The following is an 18,679-nucleotide window of genomic DNA, read 5'->3' on the forward strand; positions in this document are numbered from 1 at the left end:
CAAAAAGTTAAACATGTCTTAAAATTTCTTACTCTAAATTTTTGAGGGAATATCATATACTAACTTCACAAGATGATCAAAGAAACCTTGACTGAGAAACCAAAGTTCAAAGTAGGCTAACCAAGCCTAAGATGATTGTAGGGGTACAAGAGAAGTTATAAGTAATGGGAATATTACGTTACGAATTTGTCATCTCGATTCTCGAATGAATGAGGACCTTGAGAATCATAAGTACTACTTGGACTTGAGTCCATGGCAACTCAAAGGGACAGCTGAGACGGGCCTAGCACCAGCTGTTGGTTGCACTTGGCTGGCCATGTAAAAGTAGCAAGAGAGGCATGTGAAGAGTACTTAAACAGCGTGGATACCAACAACCCACAACCAGGATGGACCAGGTCTAGGATTGTGACCACCAAGGCAAGACAAGGGGGCGCCAGCAAGCTGGACATGTTGGTAGAGTGAAGAAATGGCACTGCAAACATGGCGGACTTCATACGCCGACCGATAGAGTTGCACGTGGGGGCACATGACAAGGTCTCTACCTACGGAGCTCAAAGAGATGGTCGACAATTTTTGGATGGATCCAAACCATTACGTCAAGCTAGGTGCTAGCCTAGATGACAACTGGAAGGAGGACAAAAACTGTGTTTAAGCGTTAGGATGAGTGGATGGATGACTATGTTTAGGGATCAAATGTCAAGCCGAGAACGAACCTACTCCGATGCCATGTAGAAGAGAGATCTATGAATTGCTTGAGGAAATCCTCAGGAAATCATATTATTTATGCATGATATACAATCTCTAATATTACAAAACTAGAAAATTAAAAAAACTATGAAATTAAAAAAAACATACAAATCAAATCCTAATTATTTACAAACATATACAGTCCCTAAATAGGAAATATTTTCCTAAACTGGAGATACTTTCCAACATAAGCTAGAAATTATGAAGCATTGGGAAAATTAGGATCTTAAAAAATGGTCCAGTTCGTTATAATTCCTGTAAATATAAGTAGTGTTTATTTGCAATATTATAAATATTAGTATGCTGAGATCAAGCAATTCGCAGAGATCTCTACTGAAATTTATTCTAAAGTGTAAACAACATGGTATTTGCGGTTTCCTTGGTGTACACTAGGAACGAGTAAAAGAATAGAGTTGGGAGAGTCTCTCGAATGTCCAGTTATCATTTTCTTTAGTTGGGAGAGTCTGGCCTCTCGAATGTCCATCTAAAGTGTAAACAACATGGTATTTGCGGTTTCCTTGGTGTACCATGTATCTATAATAACCCTCATTAGTAGTTGTGGATTTAATATTGAAGAATAATTAGAAATAAAAGAAATAAAGTCACATTTGGTGAAAAATGAGTTAAAATGACAGTTAAGGGGTAAAAATGCGGGTAAGCAAAGTTACCCGAAAAGTGAAAGGAAAATTAGAAATATGACTAGAAAAATATTCTAGTTCATTGGGTAAAGTTTGGTATTGAATGAAGGTGTGTAGATAGATAAGTTGTTACCTAGTTAAAGAAACTTAACTTTACATATTGTAAACCCTTTTCTCCTCCTACGCATACAATGCCTATTTCTTCTCTCTCCTTCTTATCCTTGAACCAGCGACAGCCATGGAAATGGGGGGGGGGGATGGATTTGCTTTCTCTCTCTTCTCTTTCTCACTCATCTAGCCACCAAAATACAAAGTGTCATATATGAAAATTCAAGTAAAAATCGTGGTGAATCCATTCCACCACTTTGTTTGAGCTGAAATCTCGTGTGGGAAGAGTTATTCCTCCTCTCAAATCCGTGGCACTATTCATCCAAGTGCAAAAGTGTGAATTTTGAGTGAGCTTTGCTTGGGTTTTGCTCTTTGGACCTTGGATAAGCGATTTGAGGTAAGAAATCCTCATTTTAATGGTTTGATTTATATGATTTAAGTTTTGAATATTATGAGCGTATGTTATGGAAAATTGTGTAGCTTGAAATTTGAAATTGATGATGAGTTAGTATGGTTTATGATGTTAGTGTGAAATGAGTATGAATATGTGTTGAAATTTTGAAAAAGTCCCTTGCACCTCCTCCCACTAGGTTCAGCCATGGTGTAAAAATTAGGGTTTGATGTTCAAAAAATAATTGGACACGTTGTGAAGGTTTATATGTATATATAAGTTGTGAATTGAGTGAATTAATTGAATGACGCTTAGGGGCGTCTTATGTTTTGAGGCATAAATGGATGAATTAATGTGGAAAATGGATTTTATTACCTAATGATGATTATGGTTGTATGATAAGCTTGAATTTGATGGATTAAAACATTGGAATCATGAAATTGGCATGATTTTCTTTATGTGCCTCTTAGCCGTTTACAAATGAAGTATGTTTTTAGAGTGCTTGTTTGTGAGAATGAGTACTTATACGGCCTAAGGACTATATAATTAGATGTTTAAACCTTTGGTTGGGTTAGATAAAAAGAAAAATGAATAAGTTCCTCCTTTAGGCCTTATATGTGATTATAGCCATTTTCAAAGGAGGTATGTGCTAGGAGTTATTGTTTTGCAAAGAGAGCATATTTTTATGCGTGGAATAATATTCTAAGGTGTATGAACCTTCGCGTTGGTGAAATAAAAAAGAAAATAAGGTAGCTCCTTTGTATGGCCTTAAAATGAGTTTTGGCCATTTTAAAAGGAGGTATACATTTGGAGTAACTGTTTCGCCAAGTGAGAATACTTTTATGCGTAAAATAATTTATATAGGTGGCTAAGTTTGGGTTTAGGCACTAGACAAAGAGAAATCTTATAGCTCCTTTGTAAAGGGCACTCTGCCTTAAATTGGGAAAAATAGGCTTTTAGGTGCTAAGAAGAGTAATGAGTGTTCTAAAGGCCTTTTGGGACTATCCTAAAACTAAGTGAATATGTGGAATTTTGTGGGGATTTGTTGTACAAAGAACCACCCCACTCATGACTTAATATGATTAAGTAAAAAGAAAATAAACAATAAAGTATGTGTCTTGTATATTTACATGGCATTATATCATTTTATTGAGTTTTGTGTTGAATTCCTTCTCTAGGTGTGCCTAGGGATTGTGAACGTTTGGATTCTCGTGGAGCAAGATAAGTAGCTTGTTCTTCAAGTAAGCAAATTGTAAAGCTCCAAGAGGTAAGCTCTATGTTTATGGGGTTCGCTCTTACTTTGTGTTCCACCATAGTGTACGGACTGTGGTCAGGTTGTATGATATGTATGAGATATATGATCTAGATGCATTCATATAGAGCTATATGATGATGTGATATGATATGTTTTGATGTGTTTACTTTGATATGATTTGTGTTTACTTTGATATGATTTGATGTGTTTACTTTGATATAATTTGATGTGATTTCTGTAATGATCTCTAACTATTGATTCTATATGCACTGATGTCCTCTTGGGGTTCTCCCTTTGGACTGACAGTGTATATATCTGCTATATGTTGAGTTCCGCTTGGGGTCCTCCTTTGGGATTGACTGTGTATACCTCTGTTATGTGATGATCTCTGGCCATTAATCCTATGTGCACTGATGTCTGCTTGGGGTCATCCCTCGGGACTGACTGTGTACATATCTAATATGTTTTTGGTTCCACTTAGGGTACTCCCTTGGGAACACGTACGTTAATTTCCGATTGGGGTCATCCCTTGGGAATGACTACGTACGTCTCTGATATGATATGTTTTGTCTGAAATGATATATGCTCAGTTTAGTTATGATATTTGTTACGTGCGTTGATTTCCGCTTGGGGTCCTCCCTGGGGAAATACTGCGTGCATCTTTGATAAGATATGTGTATAAGCTTGTTCAGTTATGATAATTGCTTATATGATGTTTTGTATATTATGTATCTGACTGTCATGCAGGAAGTGAGCCCAGGGTATGGAGAGTTTTCCATAAACCTGGAGCTTACTAGAGATTCGTCTCTAACCCCGTTTGGGGATATGATTTCAGGAACACAGTTAATTGAAGAGCCCTCACGGGACAAAGACACTACCCGTGGCTAGAGGTACTAGTATGAGAATATGGAGTTCTGGGTGGCCGGACGCTACTATTTATTTTAGATGTTATTTTTGGAGAATATGTACAGTTGTATAGTGTTCTATTCATTTTGGGATCATGATGTTTGATCCATTATACAATATATGGTCTGTATATGTTTTGTACATGTGTTCATATTTGATGCATGTACATTTGTGTATTCAGATATGTGCATGTGCTGAAATATGTATGTTGTTAGACATAGTGGCACGGAGCCAGTTACGCATGCACCCATATATGGGTATATAGTCCTATATAGATATCTGGTATTTCTGAAATCATATATGGTATAAACTGTTCATCAGGAACCTTGAGAGTGGGATTTGCAAATCCCCAGTTGTCCGATTTACAGAGGTTACTCTGTCCGATTTTCCTCTCCGTCCAATAAGAATTAAATTAGAAGAAGTATGCAATGTGATATGTCATGTGAATTAAGATTAATGAAAAAGGAAAAAAAAAGTTAGCTCGTATTTTCGTAAGTTAAGTCTTCCGCTGTTTCTGTTTGTATCATATGTATGTTAATTAAACCGGCTCGAGACGGGGATGTTAGAGTATCTGTCTATCTATCTATTACACACAAAGAAATTTTATTCAAGAAAAATGAAGTAAAGCAAAGATAGAGGAGGATAGGAAGAACTCTGAGCTCTACAAATTATTACCACATGATTTGAGATCAGGACCTCCAGAATCCATTCAGGCCATTCCACCATATTTGTCAGACTGCTTCTATTTTCTGGATGACTGCAAGCCAAAAATAGAAGATCCTGAAATCATATACAAACACGGAGCTCAAAACTACGGGCATAAAACAAGTTCTCCATTAGGAAATATATCCATAACTGGAACTCTTACTTCGACAAACTAAATTCGATGAATAGTCTTCCATTATAGCAGTGGCATATACATGCACTAAGTTCCTTAACTCTGACACAACAAGAAGTACTTAAGGCCAAAACTTGCAATAATCAGAACTTCTCTCATACGACCGGAAAGAAATGGAGAGACTAAAGAATGAAACTTGAGATATAACACCCCCATAAGTTTTTATTTTTTTTAACTTGCATGCAGTCCCTCTGCATGCCGCCACTGCCACATATACTGAACAACATAGAGAGGCTAAGAAAAAATTCAAAGCAAGTATTTTAAATACAGATTACAGAACTAATGATAAAAAGGGATAGTTTAGTTGACCAGAAGCCATCGTCTGGTTAATTTTAAATGTTTTTTACCAGCCTCAGCCTGCCAGTTGAGAAACTCAAGTAGAAATAAGGAAGTAAAGAAATTATCTCTATGTTTCAACATAATCTTTCAGATCTTAAAATAATGGCAAATGTAGTAAGCCCACAAATTTAAAAAACAAAAAAAGTATCCAGGAAAAAATATATAACAAGAAATTCAAATGCATAAATTAAGTACATCCATAGAAGCAAATTGTAATAAGAAAATTAAATACATAAATCAAGCATGTTTGAAAACAAGATACTGAAAAAACCTCAGAAAAAATAGAATGCAATGCACAAATATTACGCGCACACTGTAGAAAATGAGAACTGTTGAGCTAATACCTGTAGTGCTCTGCTCTGCAGAGGCCTAGGCGCAAATGGAAGCGAATGTAAAAGCACCAATAAAAGTTGTGAATGCTCAAAGTGATGACCAGAATCATAGAAGTTCAGCCCATCCACTGTTGAAGAAGCATTGATCTGAAACCGAAACAAAGAAGGCCAAAAGAAACACAGAAAAAGAAAACATCAGCTAATGCAGATAGAATTTCCTTTTCAACAACTTGCTCACCTAATGACACTTTTCAAGGGGTTTCCTCTATAGACATTGAAAGGGGCTTCAAGGTTTTGCTGTATTATTCTGCTATGGTGATAGTAGGAATTTTGTCATTTATTTTAGAACATTATCTTCTCTTTTCAATTAATAAGTTTCCTCTTTACTGAGAAAAAACAAATTTTAGCCAGTATAAAATAAAAGTGTCAAGAAAATTGCATGACCTCTGTCAGAAAAGTGGCAGATGAAACGTTAAAAACAAGATGATAGAAATTTATTAGACAAACGCATCATTTAACCATACTGACAAAACAGATTAAATAACTTGTAAATGAGGCATTTGAAATGCCAAAATCATGCAAATGTTGGATAACTGGAGAATCCAAGATATCCACATTGATGTGTATGCTAATTAAGTTTTCATTTTTTTTTGTTGCCATACCAACATGTGAATCTTGAACACCAGCGTATTTCAAACCAAGGCATCTCATAGAGGAACATTACATAGCAGCGCAAAAACGATAGTATCCAAATGACACCAATAATAACTGACATGGACAAAAAGGAATTACAGGGCAAGGTGCAACATTACACAAATTCCATAGCCATGTAAAGGTGAGACAGACAATATCTATAAATTTAGTCACATAAAAATATGGACATGCTTAACACCAAAAGGCGACAGACAAGATAAAAAGTGAATTTATTTCACCTGGTAAGTGTATATAATTCATAACCACAGTACAAAAATAACATGCGTAGCATGTAGGTATATCAATATAAGTAAGAACTATATTTTATATAATTCAGTCCATATTAAGGGTAAGAATAATAGGATTTTCTCATTTTTACAAGTGAAAATTTGTTCATATCCTTAAATATCAACACAGACTCGGAAAGAAGAAAAACCTACAAGCTTATAGTGGCGAAAAAAACAAGAAGCCCATACCAAATAAAGCACGGGCATGGCAGTGACATCCGCATATAGCTAAACCAAATCACTCCCCATTACACCCTAACTAGTGAGGGTAGGGGTAAAGGCAATCTTTATATGCAGTTTTACCCTTACATATTTGCAAAGAGACTATTTCACAGATTCGAACTCATAACTTGACCTTTCAGCCACAAATGAGCAGCTTGACCACTGCTTCAAGCTTGCCCTCTCGACATTTGCATATAACACTTTCATAAAATAATAAATAAATAAATAAATAAAAAGCAAAATCAGCTGCCATTTTCACAATAGTATAGGAATAACAGCCACTAATATTCGTGTTTCCATTGGTATGGACTATGCAGTAGGGATAAGGTAGAAGGACTTTGTCATACCGAGGCAGCCAATAAAGCTGTGTAAACATTGTTAGTCATTAGCCTGTTTGGTGCTGCTTGGAAAGCCTTCTGTAAGGCATAAAGAAGAAGAGAAACCTTATCATCAAACATTGTACCACCTCCATCATGCAGTCCAACCCCCAAAAGGTTGCTTGTTGTATCAGGACCATCATGGGAACCAAACCTAAGATGCCCAGAAGCTACAAAAGCACCTAAGAGACCTATGATCCCAACAACAATGCCATCATTTTTATCAAAATTATAAACATTTTTTCTAGCACTGTCCGCACTGATGGATAGACTAATGCCTCCCAAATTCTTGACAGAAAGAATTTCCGAGGTAGATGTCATCCTTTCAATATTCACATCAGGAGAACTAGGATCAAGGTTACTTCCACTATCAACAGATTCAGAACCTTGGTCATTGTCTTGTAAGATGGCTTCACTTCTCTCCTCTGATCCTTCATCATCTTGACATGTTTCTGTGATCTCACTGCTACCATTAGTCTCAATTTTTTGAAGCTCAGGACAGTTTGAAATTGATTCCGGGACAGCACTTTCTCCAGCTTTAGCTTCCCTTTGAAGCAGAACAAGAAGAGTTTCTATCCCACCACATGCTATGAATGCTTCTACCAATGTGTGAGCTCTTGATGTATTTGGCTGCACAACCAACCTGTAGAAGAGATGCAACACCCTAGCAATCTGCAAAATGAAGTAAATAATGAGCAAAAATTTCTTTTAGAAAATGGATGAGGGGTAGATTTTTAAAATGAAACCAAAACATTATAAGTTCATGTTAGAATTTTCAAATTTCAAAATAAGCCACTTAACATGAGATTAGTGATAACTTGTATTCATATATAGCAGAATATAAAATATCAGCAACCCAGAGTTGCTAATATAGTTATTCAGAAATGTATGTACTTTACTATTTAATAGGTCACCAAATTAGAGCATGTGATGCTATATAGAAAATAGGACTTAGTTTTGTAACTGAGCAACAGAATTGCCAACTCAGCCTAACCAACTGGTAACTGCATAACAGCTGGAGTAACCAATGTTTCTCTAAGCATAGCAGCACTGTAGTGCTGCACATATATACTGATACCAGCCGAATAGAAGCTGCTGCAGACTACTATGCATGCCACTAATACAGAGAACGTAGTAACGGCTACTGTTAGTGTTAGAAATAATATAAATTAAATAGCATTGTATTATTTATTATTCTGTTATTCTAGCAGGTTATTTGGGCTTAGCCCATTAGGTCATTTAACCTCTTTAAATAGAGGTCTTTTGTACAGTTCTATACACAATTGAACACAAAACACATTCCAACTTTTAAGTTGGTACCAGAGCTTGTGTTCTGGGAAACCTAGCTTCCGCATAAAACCCTTCTCTCGCCGTGCATCATACCGGCAACCTTTTTTTAGCCCTAACCCTTAATTAATCAGCAAATATTTATCCTCAACCTTGAAAAGTCAGAAACCAGCCTCCTCAACCTTTAATAGTCAGAAATCAGCCTCCGTTTGCCGTCGGAACCGCTGTTTGCTACTGTTCATGGTCACCGGAAAACTTTTCTGGCAACGATTTCAACCGGAACACTTGCGATCAGGCTCTCCTCCCTCCGGTGGCGGCCAGCTCACTCGCCCTCACGCTCGGGTGACCTTTACTGCGCGTGGTGCTCACGCGCCGCCTCTCACCGGCGCTTGAGCACTGTTCCGGTGTCCTTTTTCGGTGAATCCAGCACAGAACGACTCGCCCTTCTCTCATCTTTCCAGATTTGTTCTCCGTTCGTCGTGGGTCTCATCCGTTAAGAAGATATCAGTCAAAAACATTGTGTTTTATTTGGTCATCTGTTGTGGGTCTCTTTCCAGCACTGTTCCGTACGTTTGGACATTCTGTTTGTTTACTTTTGCGTGATTTCTTGTGAGTTTGCAGTTCTTTGCTTTTATCTGGTCATTCTTTTTATATTTTTTGTGATGGAGGGCTTAGGTAGTGCGTCCAAAAACATTACTGGCGTCATCTCCAGTACTACCCCCTCCATTACAACAATGAAACTGACCGGATCTGCTACTTACAAGACCTGGTCTACCTCAGTTAAGATCCGGTTTACTGGTCAGGAATACGGTAGACATCTCACAACCAAGTCTGCCGATCAGACACCTGAATGGGAAAAGACTGATGCTCAGCTGCTAAGTATCCTCTGGCAGTCCCTTGATCCGACAATTATAGACATTTTCATTCCCTTTGAGACCTGCTATGACGTATGGGAGGAAGCTAAAAACCTTTACACCAATGACATTCAGCAGCTTTATTCCATTGTTTCTCAGATAATGGAATTGCGCAAATCACCAGAGTCCCAAATGGAAACTTATATTGGTAAGATTCGTTCTTTGATGCAAGAATTCTTAGCTATGCTACTTCATGCTGCAGATGCCTCTGCATACAAGAAGCAGGTGGAGTGCTTCTTTATGGTCGTAACCCTCTTTGGTCTTTCCGAGGAGTTAGAAAGTGTTCGTGAGAATATTCTAACTAGTGCTGAAATTCCTAGCCTGTCACACACTTTCCAGCGTCTTTTGAATCTTAAGGATAAATCAACAGCTCCCACACACGTGCCAGCTACCGATTCCACTGCATTCTTTTCTCGTTCCAATGATTCCAATTGGAACAGTGGACGCGGTCGCGGACGTGGCCGTGGACAGGGTGGCTGCGGACAGAGGCCTCGTTGCAATTATTGCCAGAATCTTGGACATTTTGAAGAACGCTGCTACAGGAAGTACCCTCACTTGAAACCACCGACTGCCAACTTTGCTCAGACTGATGTTACACCACCTTCTACTGGATCAGTTACTCTTTCAAAGGATCTTTTCACTTCACTCTCCTATTTTCAGATCTGGTCATCTCCTTTATTTTATTTAGTGATGGAGGGCTAAAGTAATGCGTCCAAAAACACGACTGGCATCATCTCCAGTACTACCCTATCTCAATTCTTTTCTCGGGCCAATGATTTCAATTGGAATAGTGGACGCGGTCGCGGACGTGGCCGCAGACAGAGGCCTCGTTGCAATTATTGCCATAATCTTGGGCATTTTGAAGAACACTGCTATAGGAAGTACCCTCATTTGAAGCCACCGACTGCCAACTTTGCTCAAAATGATGCTACACCACCTTCTACTGGATTAGTAACTCTTTCAAGTGCCGACTATGAGGCACTTCTCAAGAAGGTTTCTTCTCAGCATCCTACTCAAGACATTGGTAATCATGTTGCTTGTTTTTATCAATCATCTCTTAGACCCTGGATAATAGACTCAGGTGCTACTCATCATCTTTGTGGTAATAAAGATCTCTTCACTTCACTTTCTTATTCTAATAACCTACCCCTGTCACTCTTGCTGATGGCACTAAGGCTCCTGCTCGTGGAATTGGGGAAGCCAACCCAACTCCCCTTTTAACTATGAGTTCTGCTTATTATATACCTGGCATTCCTTTTAATTTAATCTCTGTTAGCCAGTTGATTCATTCTCTTTCATGTACTGTTACCTTCTCTACACAATCATTTTCTATGCAGGATTCGGGTACGGGGAAGACGATTGGAGTGGGCATTGAGTCACGAGGTCTCTACTATCTGATTGCACCACCTTCTCCAGTAGCATGTTCTCTCACAGAGTCTCCTGAGCTAATTCACAGCAGTCTGGGTCATCCAAGTCTTTCCAAGCTTCAACATATGGTTCCCTTTTTATCCAGTCTTAAGTCTTTAAACTGTCATTCTTGTCAGCAAGGAAAGCACACTCGCTTCTCCTTTGCTAATAGAGTCAATAAAAGAGCTGATGCTGCTTTTTCTATTGTTCATTCTGATATTTGGGGTCTGAGTCGAACAATGTCTGTTTTGGGTTTTCAGTATTTTGTCACCTTTATTGATGATGTCTCTCGTTGCAGTTGGGTTTATTTAATGAAAAATCGTTCAGAATTATTTTCAATTTATCAAAAATTCTGTGCTGAAATGAATACTCAATTTGGAGCTTCTATTCAAATCTTGCGCAGTGATAATGCAAAAGAATATGTGTCTCTTGAATTTTCTAATTTTTTGGAGAAACATGGGACGTTACACCAGACCACTTGCCCACACACTCCACAACAAAATGGAGTAGCCGAACGTAAAAATAGACATCTGGTTGAAACTGCACGTACCCTACTAATTCATATGAATGTTCCATTCCGTTTTGGGCAGATGCTATAATCACCTCTTGCTTTCTCATCAATTGCATGCCCTCTTTCGTACTTAATAATGAAGTTCCACATAGTGTTTTATTTCCAGGAGCACCTTCCTATCCTCTACCTCCATGACCCTTACTGACTCACCGCCTACTCTGGTCGACTGTTCCCCTCCGGATCCTCCATCAGAGATTACTCCCATTTCCCTTCGCAAAGGTATTCGATCCACTCGCAACCCTCATCCACTTTATAGTTTCTTGAGTTATGATAGACTTTCTTCACCATATTTTACTTTTTTTTCTAGTATTTCGTCTGTTTCTATTCCTAAAACAACAGGTGAAGCACTATCTCATCCGGGTTGGCGTCAGGCGATGATTGATGAAATGCAAGCACTTCACTCCAATGGCACATGGAATCTTGTTCATGCTCCTCCTGGAAAGTCAGTAGTCGGTTGTCGATGGATATTCACTGTCAAAGTTGGTCCTGACGGCACTGTTGATCGCCTCAAAGCTCGTTTGGTGGCCAAGGGATACACTCAGATATTTGGTCTTGACTATGGGGATACTTTTTCTCCTTTTGCCAAGATGGCATCTGTTCGCCTATTTCTTGCACTTGCTGCCATTCATCAATGGCCCCTTCTACAGCTTGATATCAAAAATGCATTCTTACATTGTGACTTGTAAGAAGAAGTATATATGGAGCAACCTCCAGGTTTTGTTGCTCAGGGGGAGAATTCTGGAATGGTATGTAAGCTTCGTAAATCTTTATATTACCTGAAGCAGTCTCCTCGAGCTTGGTTTAGTCGCTTTAGTTCTGTTGTTCAATCCTTTGGCTTAACCAGAAGTAAAGTCGATCATTCTGTCTTCTATAGGCATAGCTCTTCTGGTCAGTGTATCTATCTTTTAGTCTATGTTGATGACTTCATTATTACTGGCAGCGATCAAGTTGGGATTGATCAGTTAAAGAAATACTTATTCAATCAGTTTCAGACCAAAGATCTTGGCAGACTTCGATATTTCTTAGGGATCGAAGTGGCACAGTCTAGGCAAGACATTTCCATTTGTCAAAGAAAGTATGCACTGGATATCCTAGATGTAATACCCCATATTTTTATTAACTTTAACCTTATGCCTTTTAGTTAATTTGAGGAGCTCAAACTTTTAAGTTTCGAGGACGAAACTTCTTTTAAGGAGGGTAGATTGTAATACCCCATATTTTCTTTTAATAAAATAATAATAATAATAATTTTAATGGATAATAATGATATTTAGTATTTTTTTGTAATTAATAATATTGGTATTTAATATTTTTAGTTAATGAGTTAATAATAGTTAAAATAATAAGAGGTAAGATAATAATAATAGTAATATTATTTGATTTATGTGAAAAAATATATATATATATATAAATTAGATGATAAATCATGATTAATTGATTTATTAATTGATTGATGATTTATGTATTAATGTTTGATTAGTAATGTTTTATTGATAAATTGTTTAGATATGATGAGTCAACAAACATAAATTGTTTAGATATGATGAGTCAGTAATGTATAAGCCCTAAACTTCAACTATAAATAGAGACCTAGCCTAACCAAACCAATTCACTCTCCTCTACTACTCTCTCTCTTCTCACTCCAAAAAGTTTATTTTAATTATTTTCAATCTTTATATTTTTTTGATTATCAACCGTTCTCTGCCCCAAATTACTCTTTTCTTCTAGAAGTTAGCGAAAACGGAGATCAGGTAATCCTAATCCCTAGAGAGTCATAGATTATATTGATATGAATTTTGGTATATGTAATCCTATTTGTAGGTTATTTCTTTTATATAAAACTTGGATGTAATCTTAATCCCTAGGTATTTTTAGATTATATTTTTATGTGAAATTTGGTATATGTAATCTTAATCCTTAGAAGTCTTAGGTTAATTTTATATGAATTTTGATAGGGTAATTATGATCCTAAATATATATCATAGGGTTGTTTTATATGAAATATATTGTATGTAATCCTAATCCCAAATAATTGTGTTGACCTGTATATATAATTACATTCGTTATAAATAATTCTTTTGGTTCTGTGCAATTCTTTAATTGAATTCAAATGGTAATGGTCGTTTCTTTCGGAACTGCGTGTACACTTCGTTGCTTTTAATTGTTCATAAAACAAAACAAAAAAAAAACCTCCTTCTCGATTTTTGTGCGTCACTTTCATTTAGATGTATGTTCACCATCTACTAATATGTTTCTTTCAAGTTCCGTATATTGCAATTCTGCCTTTTCGATTTACGTGATGAACATATTTCAAATACATTAGTTATATGAATTTAGTTTCAATTGTTTTTTTTATATTCTGTGCTTTACTTTGTAAATTGAGGCACTAATATATATATATATGTCTTGGTAAATTGGAAATTAATTATTCGCTGCAGAAAATAGATATTACATATATTTGAAATATATTGGAAAAATTTTGTTATGTCTCTATAAAAAAAAAATTAATAGTGGGAGGATAGCTTTGGGATGGTACCTCCCAAGGTGATGAACACAAATTTTGAGCTTTATGCCTCCGATGCGAAACTGATGTGAAAAAGATTGTATCCCAAAGTGGTGTCTGGCAGGGTTCCCCGGGATACTAGTAGCAACTTTGGGAAGAGGTGTGCACACTAGGAAGATGTGAATTGATTATGGCCAAAGTGATTTGTTTGTGACTGGCAGGGTTTCCCGGGTCACAGGGTAGACTGGCAGGGTTTCCCGGGTCTACCATGGTTCTCTTCCCACTAAATATAATGAACTTAAACATTATTAATGATTTAATTTGTTATTTGATTTGATTATGAAGAATGTCATTGAGTTGTGAATATTATCATATTATGATTAATGTTGTGCTAAATATGTTAGTTGATAATTACTAAATACATTAAATGAACTTAACAAAGATAAATATTATATAATGGAATTTTGATTATTATATTGATATTTGATTTGATTAATGTGAAATTGATTTGAACACTATTTGATATTTGATTTAATTTGTTATTAATTACATTAATTGTATTTTGATTGGGATTACCAGCTTTGCTGACTTTTGTGTTTGTTTAACTGCAATGATCCTTCACGGGGGAGCAGATTTTCAGTGAAGCATGTTGCAAAGGATGGGGCTAGCTGTGGGCAGTGAGGATCACGACTCGGATATTTCAAGCTAGTTTTTAAGTTTAGAAATTTTATGAGATTTAAATAAATGCATAAGACATATTTCCTTTATTTAAACTTTAGTCTTTGGTTTTATTTTAATGTAATAGATTTAGCCTTGCACCTGCCCATTGTACAGGTGCGGCGGTAACATTCCCCAAATTAGATTTAGATTAGCTTCCGCAATATTTCTATTATTATAATTGTAAAAAAAAAAAAATGAATTTTGACAATTTATTTATTATAAGATTGTTTTATAAATTGTTAGAAATTTGGGGTGTTACACTAGATGAGACTGGTATGTTGGGATGTAAACCTATTGATACACCTATGGATCCTAATGTTAAGTTGTTACCCGGACAGGGGGAGCCATTGGCAGACCCTGGTCGTTATCGCCGATTAGTTGGAAAGTTGAACTATCTTATTGTGACAAGACCAAACATCTCTTTTGCAGTTAGTGTGGCAAGTCAATTCCTTGACTCTCCTTGTGACCATAGGCGGATCTAGGTTAAGGAGAAGAGGGGCAAGTGCCCACCCTTAAAATATGATGCAAAAATACAAAAATACTTTTATCTTAAAATTCAAGTTTTTCCAATTTAATTTTGGGGTAGGATATTGTAACAACCAATTAGGGTTATTACCAATATTACTACCAATCAATTTCACCGTTAGATCGATTATGTTGATCCAACGGTTATATTTATTTTCATCTTTGTATGTTTATGATTCTCCATATTTAATACTTTATATTTATTTTCACCTTTGTATGGTTATGATTTTTCATATTTAATGCTTTTACATTAAATATGGGGATCATAACCATACAAAGGTGAAAATAAATATAACCGTTGGATCAACATAATCGATCTAACGGTGAAATTGATTGGTAGTAACCCTAGTTGGTTGTTACGATATCTTACCCCTTTAATTTCCCTCCTTCTATTTTATTTTCCCGTGAGCTTTTTTTTTCTCCTCCATCTTCATTATCCAAACCTAACAGCAGAGAGCTCTATTCCAGACCCATCGTTTGCATCTACATACTGATTCATCTCCTCTCAAACCTCAATCTCCGTTATTGGAAGTTGGAACATTTGCTTTTTTGTCCATCATGGGTCTAGTTGAGTCGCAATCTGTCCAGATCTAGATCTTAACCAGACCCAGCCAGCCGAAAGTCGTATTTCAGACCAGACCCAAATCTATATGTACTTGAACTTATTGAGTGCCCACCCTTCATTAATTTCCTGGATCCGCCACTGCAGTTGTGACTCCCATTGGGATGTAGTTATCATGATTCTTCGATATATCAAAAGAGCACCAGGAAGAGGTTTATTATACACAAATAAAGGGAATGCTAAGGTATCTAGCTATTCAGATGCTGATTGGGCAGGCTCTCCTTCAGACAGACGATCCACCTCGAGGTATTGTGTTCTCCTTGGAGGAAACTTGATCTCTTGGAAGAGTAAGAAACAAACTGTGGTCGCAAGGTCAAGTGCAGAGACAGAATATCGGGCAATGAGAAATGCAACCTGTGAGCTCATCTAGCTAAAACAATTGCTTAAGGAACTACATCTCTGTGAACAGCAGCCCATGAAGCTCATTTGTGACAATCAAGCAGCATTGCATATATCCTCTAATCTAGTCTTTCATGAGAGGACCAAACATATAGAAATTGAATGTCACTTTGTTAGAGAGAATATTCAGTCAGGAGAAATCGAGACAGCATTTGTCAATTTCAGTGACCAACTTGCAGACGTTTTCACCAAGGCTCTTAGAGGTCCCCAAATAGATCATATATGTAACAAGCTGGGAGCTTATGATATATACGCACCAACTTGAGGGGGAGTGTTAGAAATAATATAATATTAAATAGCATTGTATTATTTATTATTCTGTTATTCTAGAAGGTTATTTGGGCTTGGCCCATTAGGTCATTTAAACTCTTTAAATAGAGGTCTTTTGTACAGTTCTATACACAATTGAATACAATTCACATTCCAACTTTTAAGTGTTACTATAATATCTCCTCACATGATCAAACCATCTTAAGCGATTTTTTGTCTTCCTACGGTTTGTACTTCAATTTTCTCCCAAATACATTTGTTCATGATCTTATCTTTTCTTCTATATCCGGTTATCAACCACAACATTCGTATCTCCTTTACATTTATTATTTTTCTCTTTTTGGTACTTTACTGCCCAACATTCACCATCATAGAGCATCAATGGCTACTGGGTAGAGTTTCCTTTAATTCTGATAGGAACTTTATGATCTCAAATTGCGTCCAATGCATTTCTCCATTTCATCCTTTCAGCTTGAATCCTATGTGTTACATCACCCTCAATCTACTCGTCACTTTGAAAGATGGATCCAAGATACCTAAATCCAGCAACTTCTTGTATCATGTGATCCCCAATTTTCCCCTCCAACACATTGCTAGCTCGCGCGTTGTTGTACTTGTGTACCTTGTAATAATCTAGAGTCGTAACAACTTGCATTCCGTGTACTCTGTCTTACTTCTACATAATGGAAAATCCTTTGATTCCAAAGCTTTTCTCCGCTACTCAAGCTTACAATTTACTCCTCACAATTCATCAACTAAAACTATATCATTCATCATAACCATCTATATAAGAAAACAAAAACAAAAAAGGATTTTCATATAAAAATAAGAAACTTTATTAAGAGATATAAGATGCAGAATAAAAGTATAAGCAATCCCCAAAACAGAAAATAAAAAATTATAAGGGAACCCCATTGTAAGCAACAAATATACAAGCAAAGCCTGTAGCCTCTGGATAACCTCAAGAGGAATTCCCTAAAGGACAAATCTATTAGTTCGACCCCGAAGAGAAGCAAGATGTACCTGTCATATAACAGAAAAATACTGGGTTTCTAAATAACAACCTTCTAAATTGTGAAAACTCAAATCGATAACATAAAACAAGAAGTTATCAAGCAATTGGAAAGCACATAAGAACCACAGAAACACGATACATGAATATGCTAGTATAAGAAATATGCATTTTAGAATGTTATGGTATCTGTGTGTTTCATATTAGCATCTTTCCTAAGAATTTCTTTTATTATCCCACAAAAAAAGAGAGAAAGAGAGAGAATAAAAGCATCCCATCTCACTACTTACCTGACTGGGTTGTGGACAGTCAATCATGAAGCCAAGTAAACATCGGACATCATCCGAGGCCAACGAAGGAGATGCTGCCACTATTAGAAGTTCAATTACCACTAAGAGCTCATCAACCAAAGCATTGACTTCACCCACTGGTCTTGTTGCCCCAGTTAGTGAAAAAGTATTTACTGAATCCTTTTCCCGAACAGTCCAATAGCATCTTCTGCACCCATCAAGAAGCATCTGAATGGCATTGGCATCACGCATCACTGCCGACTCAGTGAAAACCATGTCAGCAAGTGATGATAGAAGCTTCTTTTGTATTCCATAACTACATAAACTCCAAATTTTTAAATCCAGCAGCAGTGTAGTGAAGAGTTGCACTTTAAGCATATGGTTGATCTTCTGAGATAGACAAAGCGAGACAACTGCTGCAACAAGTTCCTCATCTCCTACACCGTCATGCTTTCCAACACCAAGTGAAGATAGGGTTTTGAGAAGAAAATTTAAAATCTTTGAAAGAACCTCAGGCCCTCTGCCATGAGCCAACTCCTCATTGTTCCTTGGATGTTGAATAGCCGTGGATATAATTCGAAGTAGTGGACCAGCAAGAGATGTGGTGGCTACAGACACAGAAAAATTCCCTTGCTGTGGTTCTAGAGTATCCTCGTGAATATTGCTTATTGCTAAGGGAAGCAAAGCCAATGGACCACCATAAGCCAATGCCCACAGAGCATCCACAGGTCTCATTCGTGTTGCAACATGGACTTGCCCAAGAACCTCAGCTGGACGTCGAAGCATTCCTGAATAACAATAAATGAACCATAACAACAATGCATCATATTTTACATACCTTGATGTATAAAAGAAATTTTATCTGTCATGGTGAAATAGTAAATAATCACTATTTATTAAACATATATATATATATATATATTTAATCACTTAATAAAGTTAAGAGTTAAGATTATAGTTTTTAAA

At 36.7% G+C, this 18,679-nt stretch overlaps 1 protein-coding gene across 1 annotated transcript in view; it reads right to left on the reverse strand.

Moving 5' to 3' along the window:
* Positions 1-18,679, reverse strand: part of LOC133292600 (BEACH domain-containing protein C2-like) — a 119,384-nt gene that overhangs the window by 97,949 nt on the left and 2,756 nt on the right. Inside the window, exons 2-5 of the mRNA XM_061491025.1 lie at positions 17,714-18,501; positions 7,164-7,865; positions 5,627-5,761; positions 4,721-4,825 (exon numbers count right to left, since the gene is read on the reverse strand). Of these exons, the coding sequence (XP_061347009.1) occupies positions 4,721-4,825; positions 5,627-5,761; positions 7,164-7,865; positions 17,714-18,501 (1,730 nt within the window). The remainder of the gene's footprint in view (positions 1-4,720; positions 4,826-5,626; positions 5,762-7,163; positions 7,866-17,713; positions 18,502-18,679) is intronic.

The sequence above is a fragment of the Gastrolobium bilobum genome, unplaced genomic scaffold (genome assembly GCF_033153095.1).
Source record: "Gastrolobium bilobum isolate Gb01-03AN ecotype WA unplaced genomic scaffold, APGP_CSIRO_Gbil_v1 utg909, whole genome shotgun sequence".
Taxonomy (NCBI): domain Eukaryota; kingdom Viridiplantae; phylum Streptophyta; class Magnoliopsida; order Fabales; family Fabaceae; genus Gastrolobium; species Gastrolobium bilobum.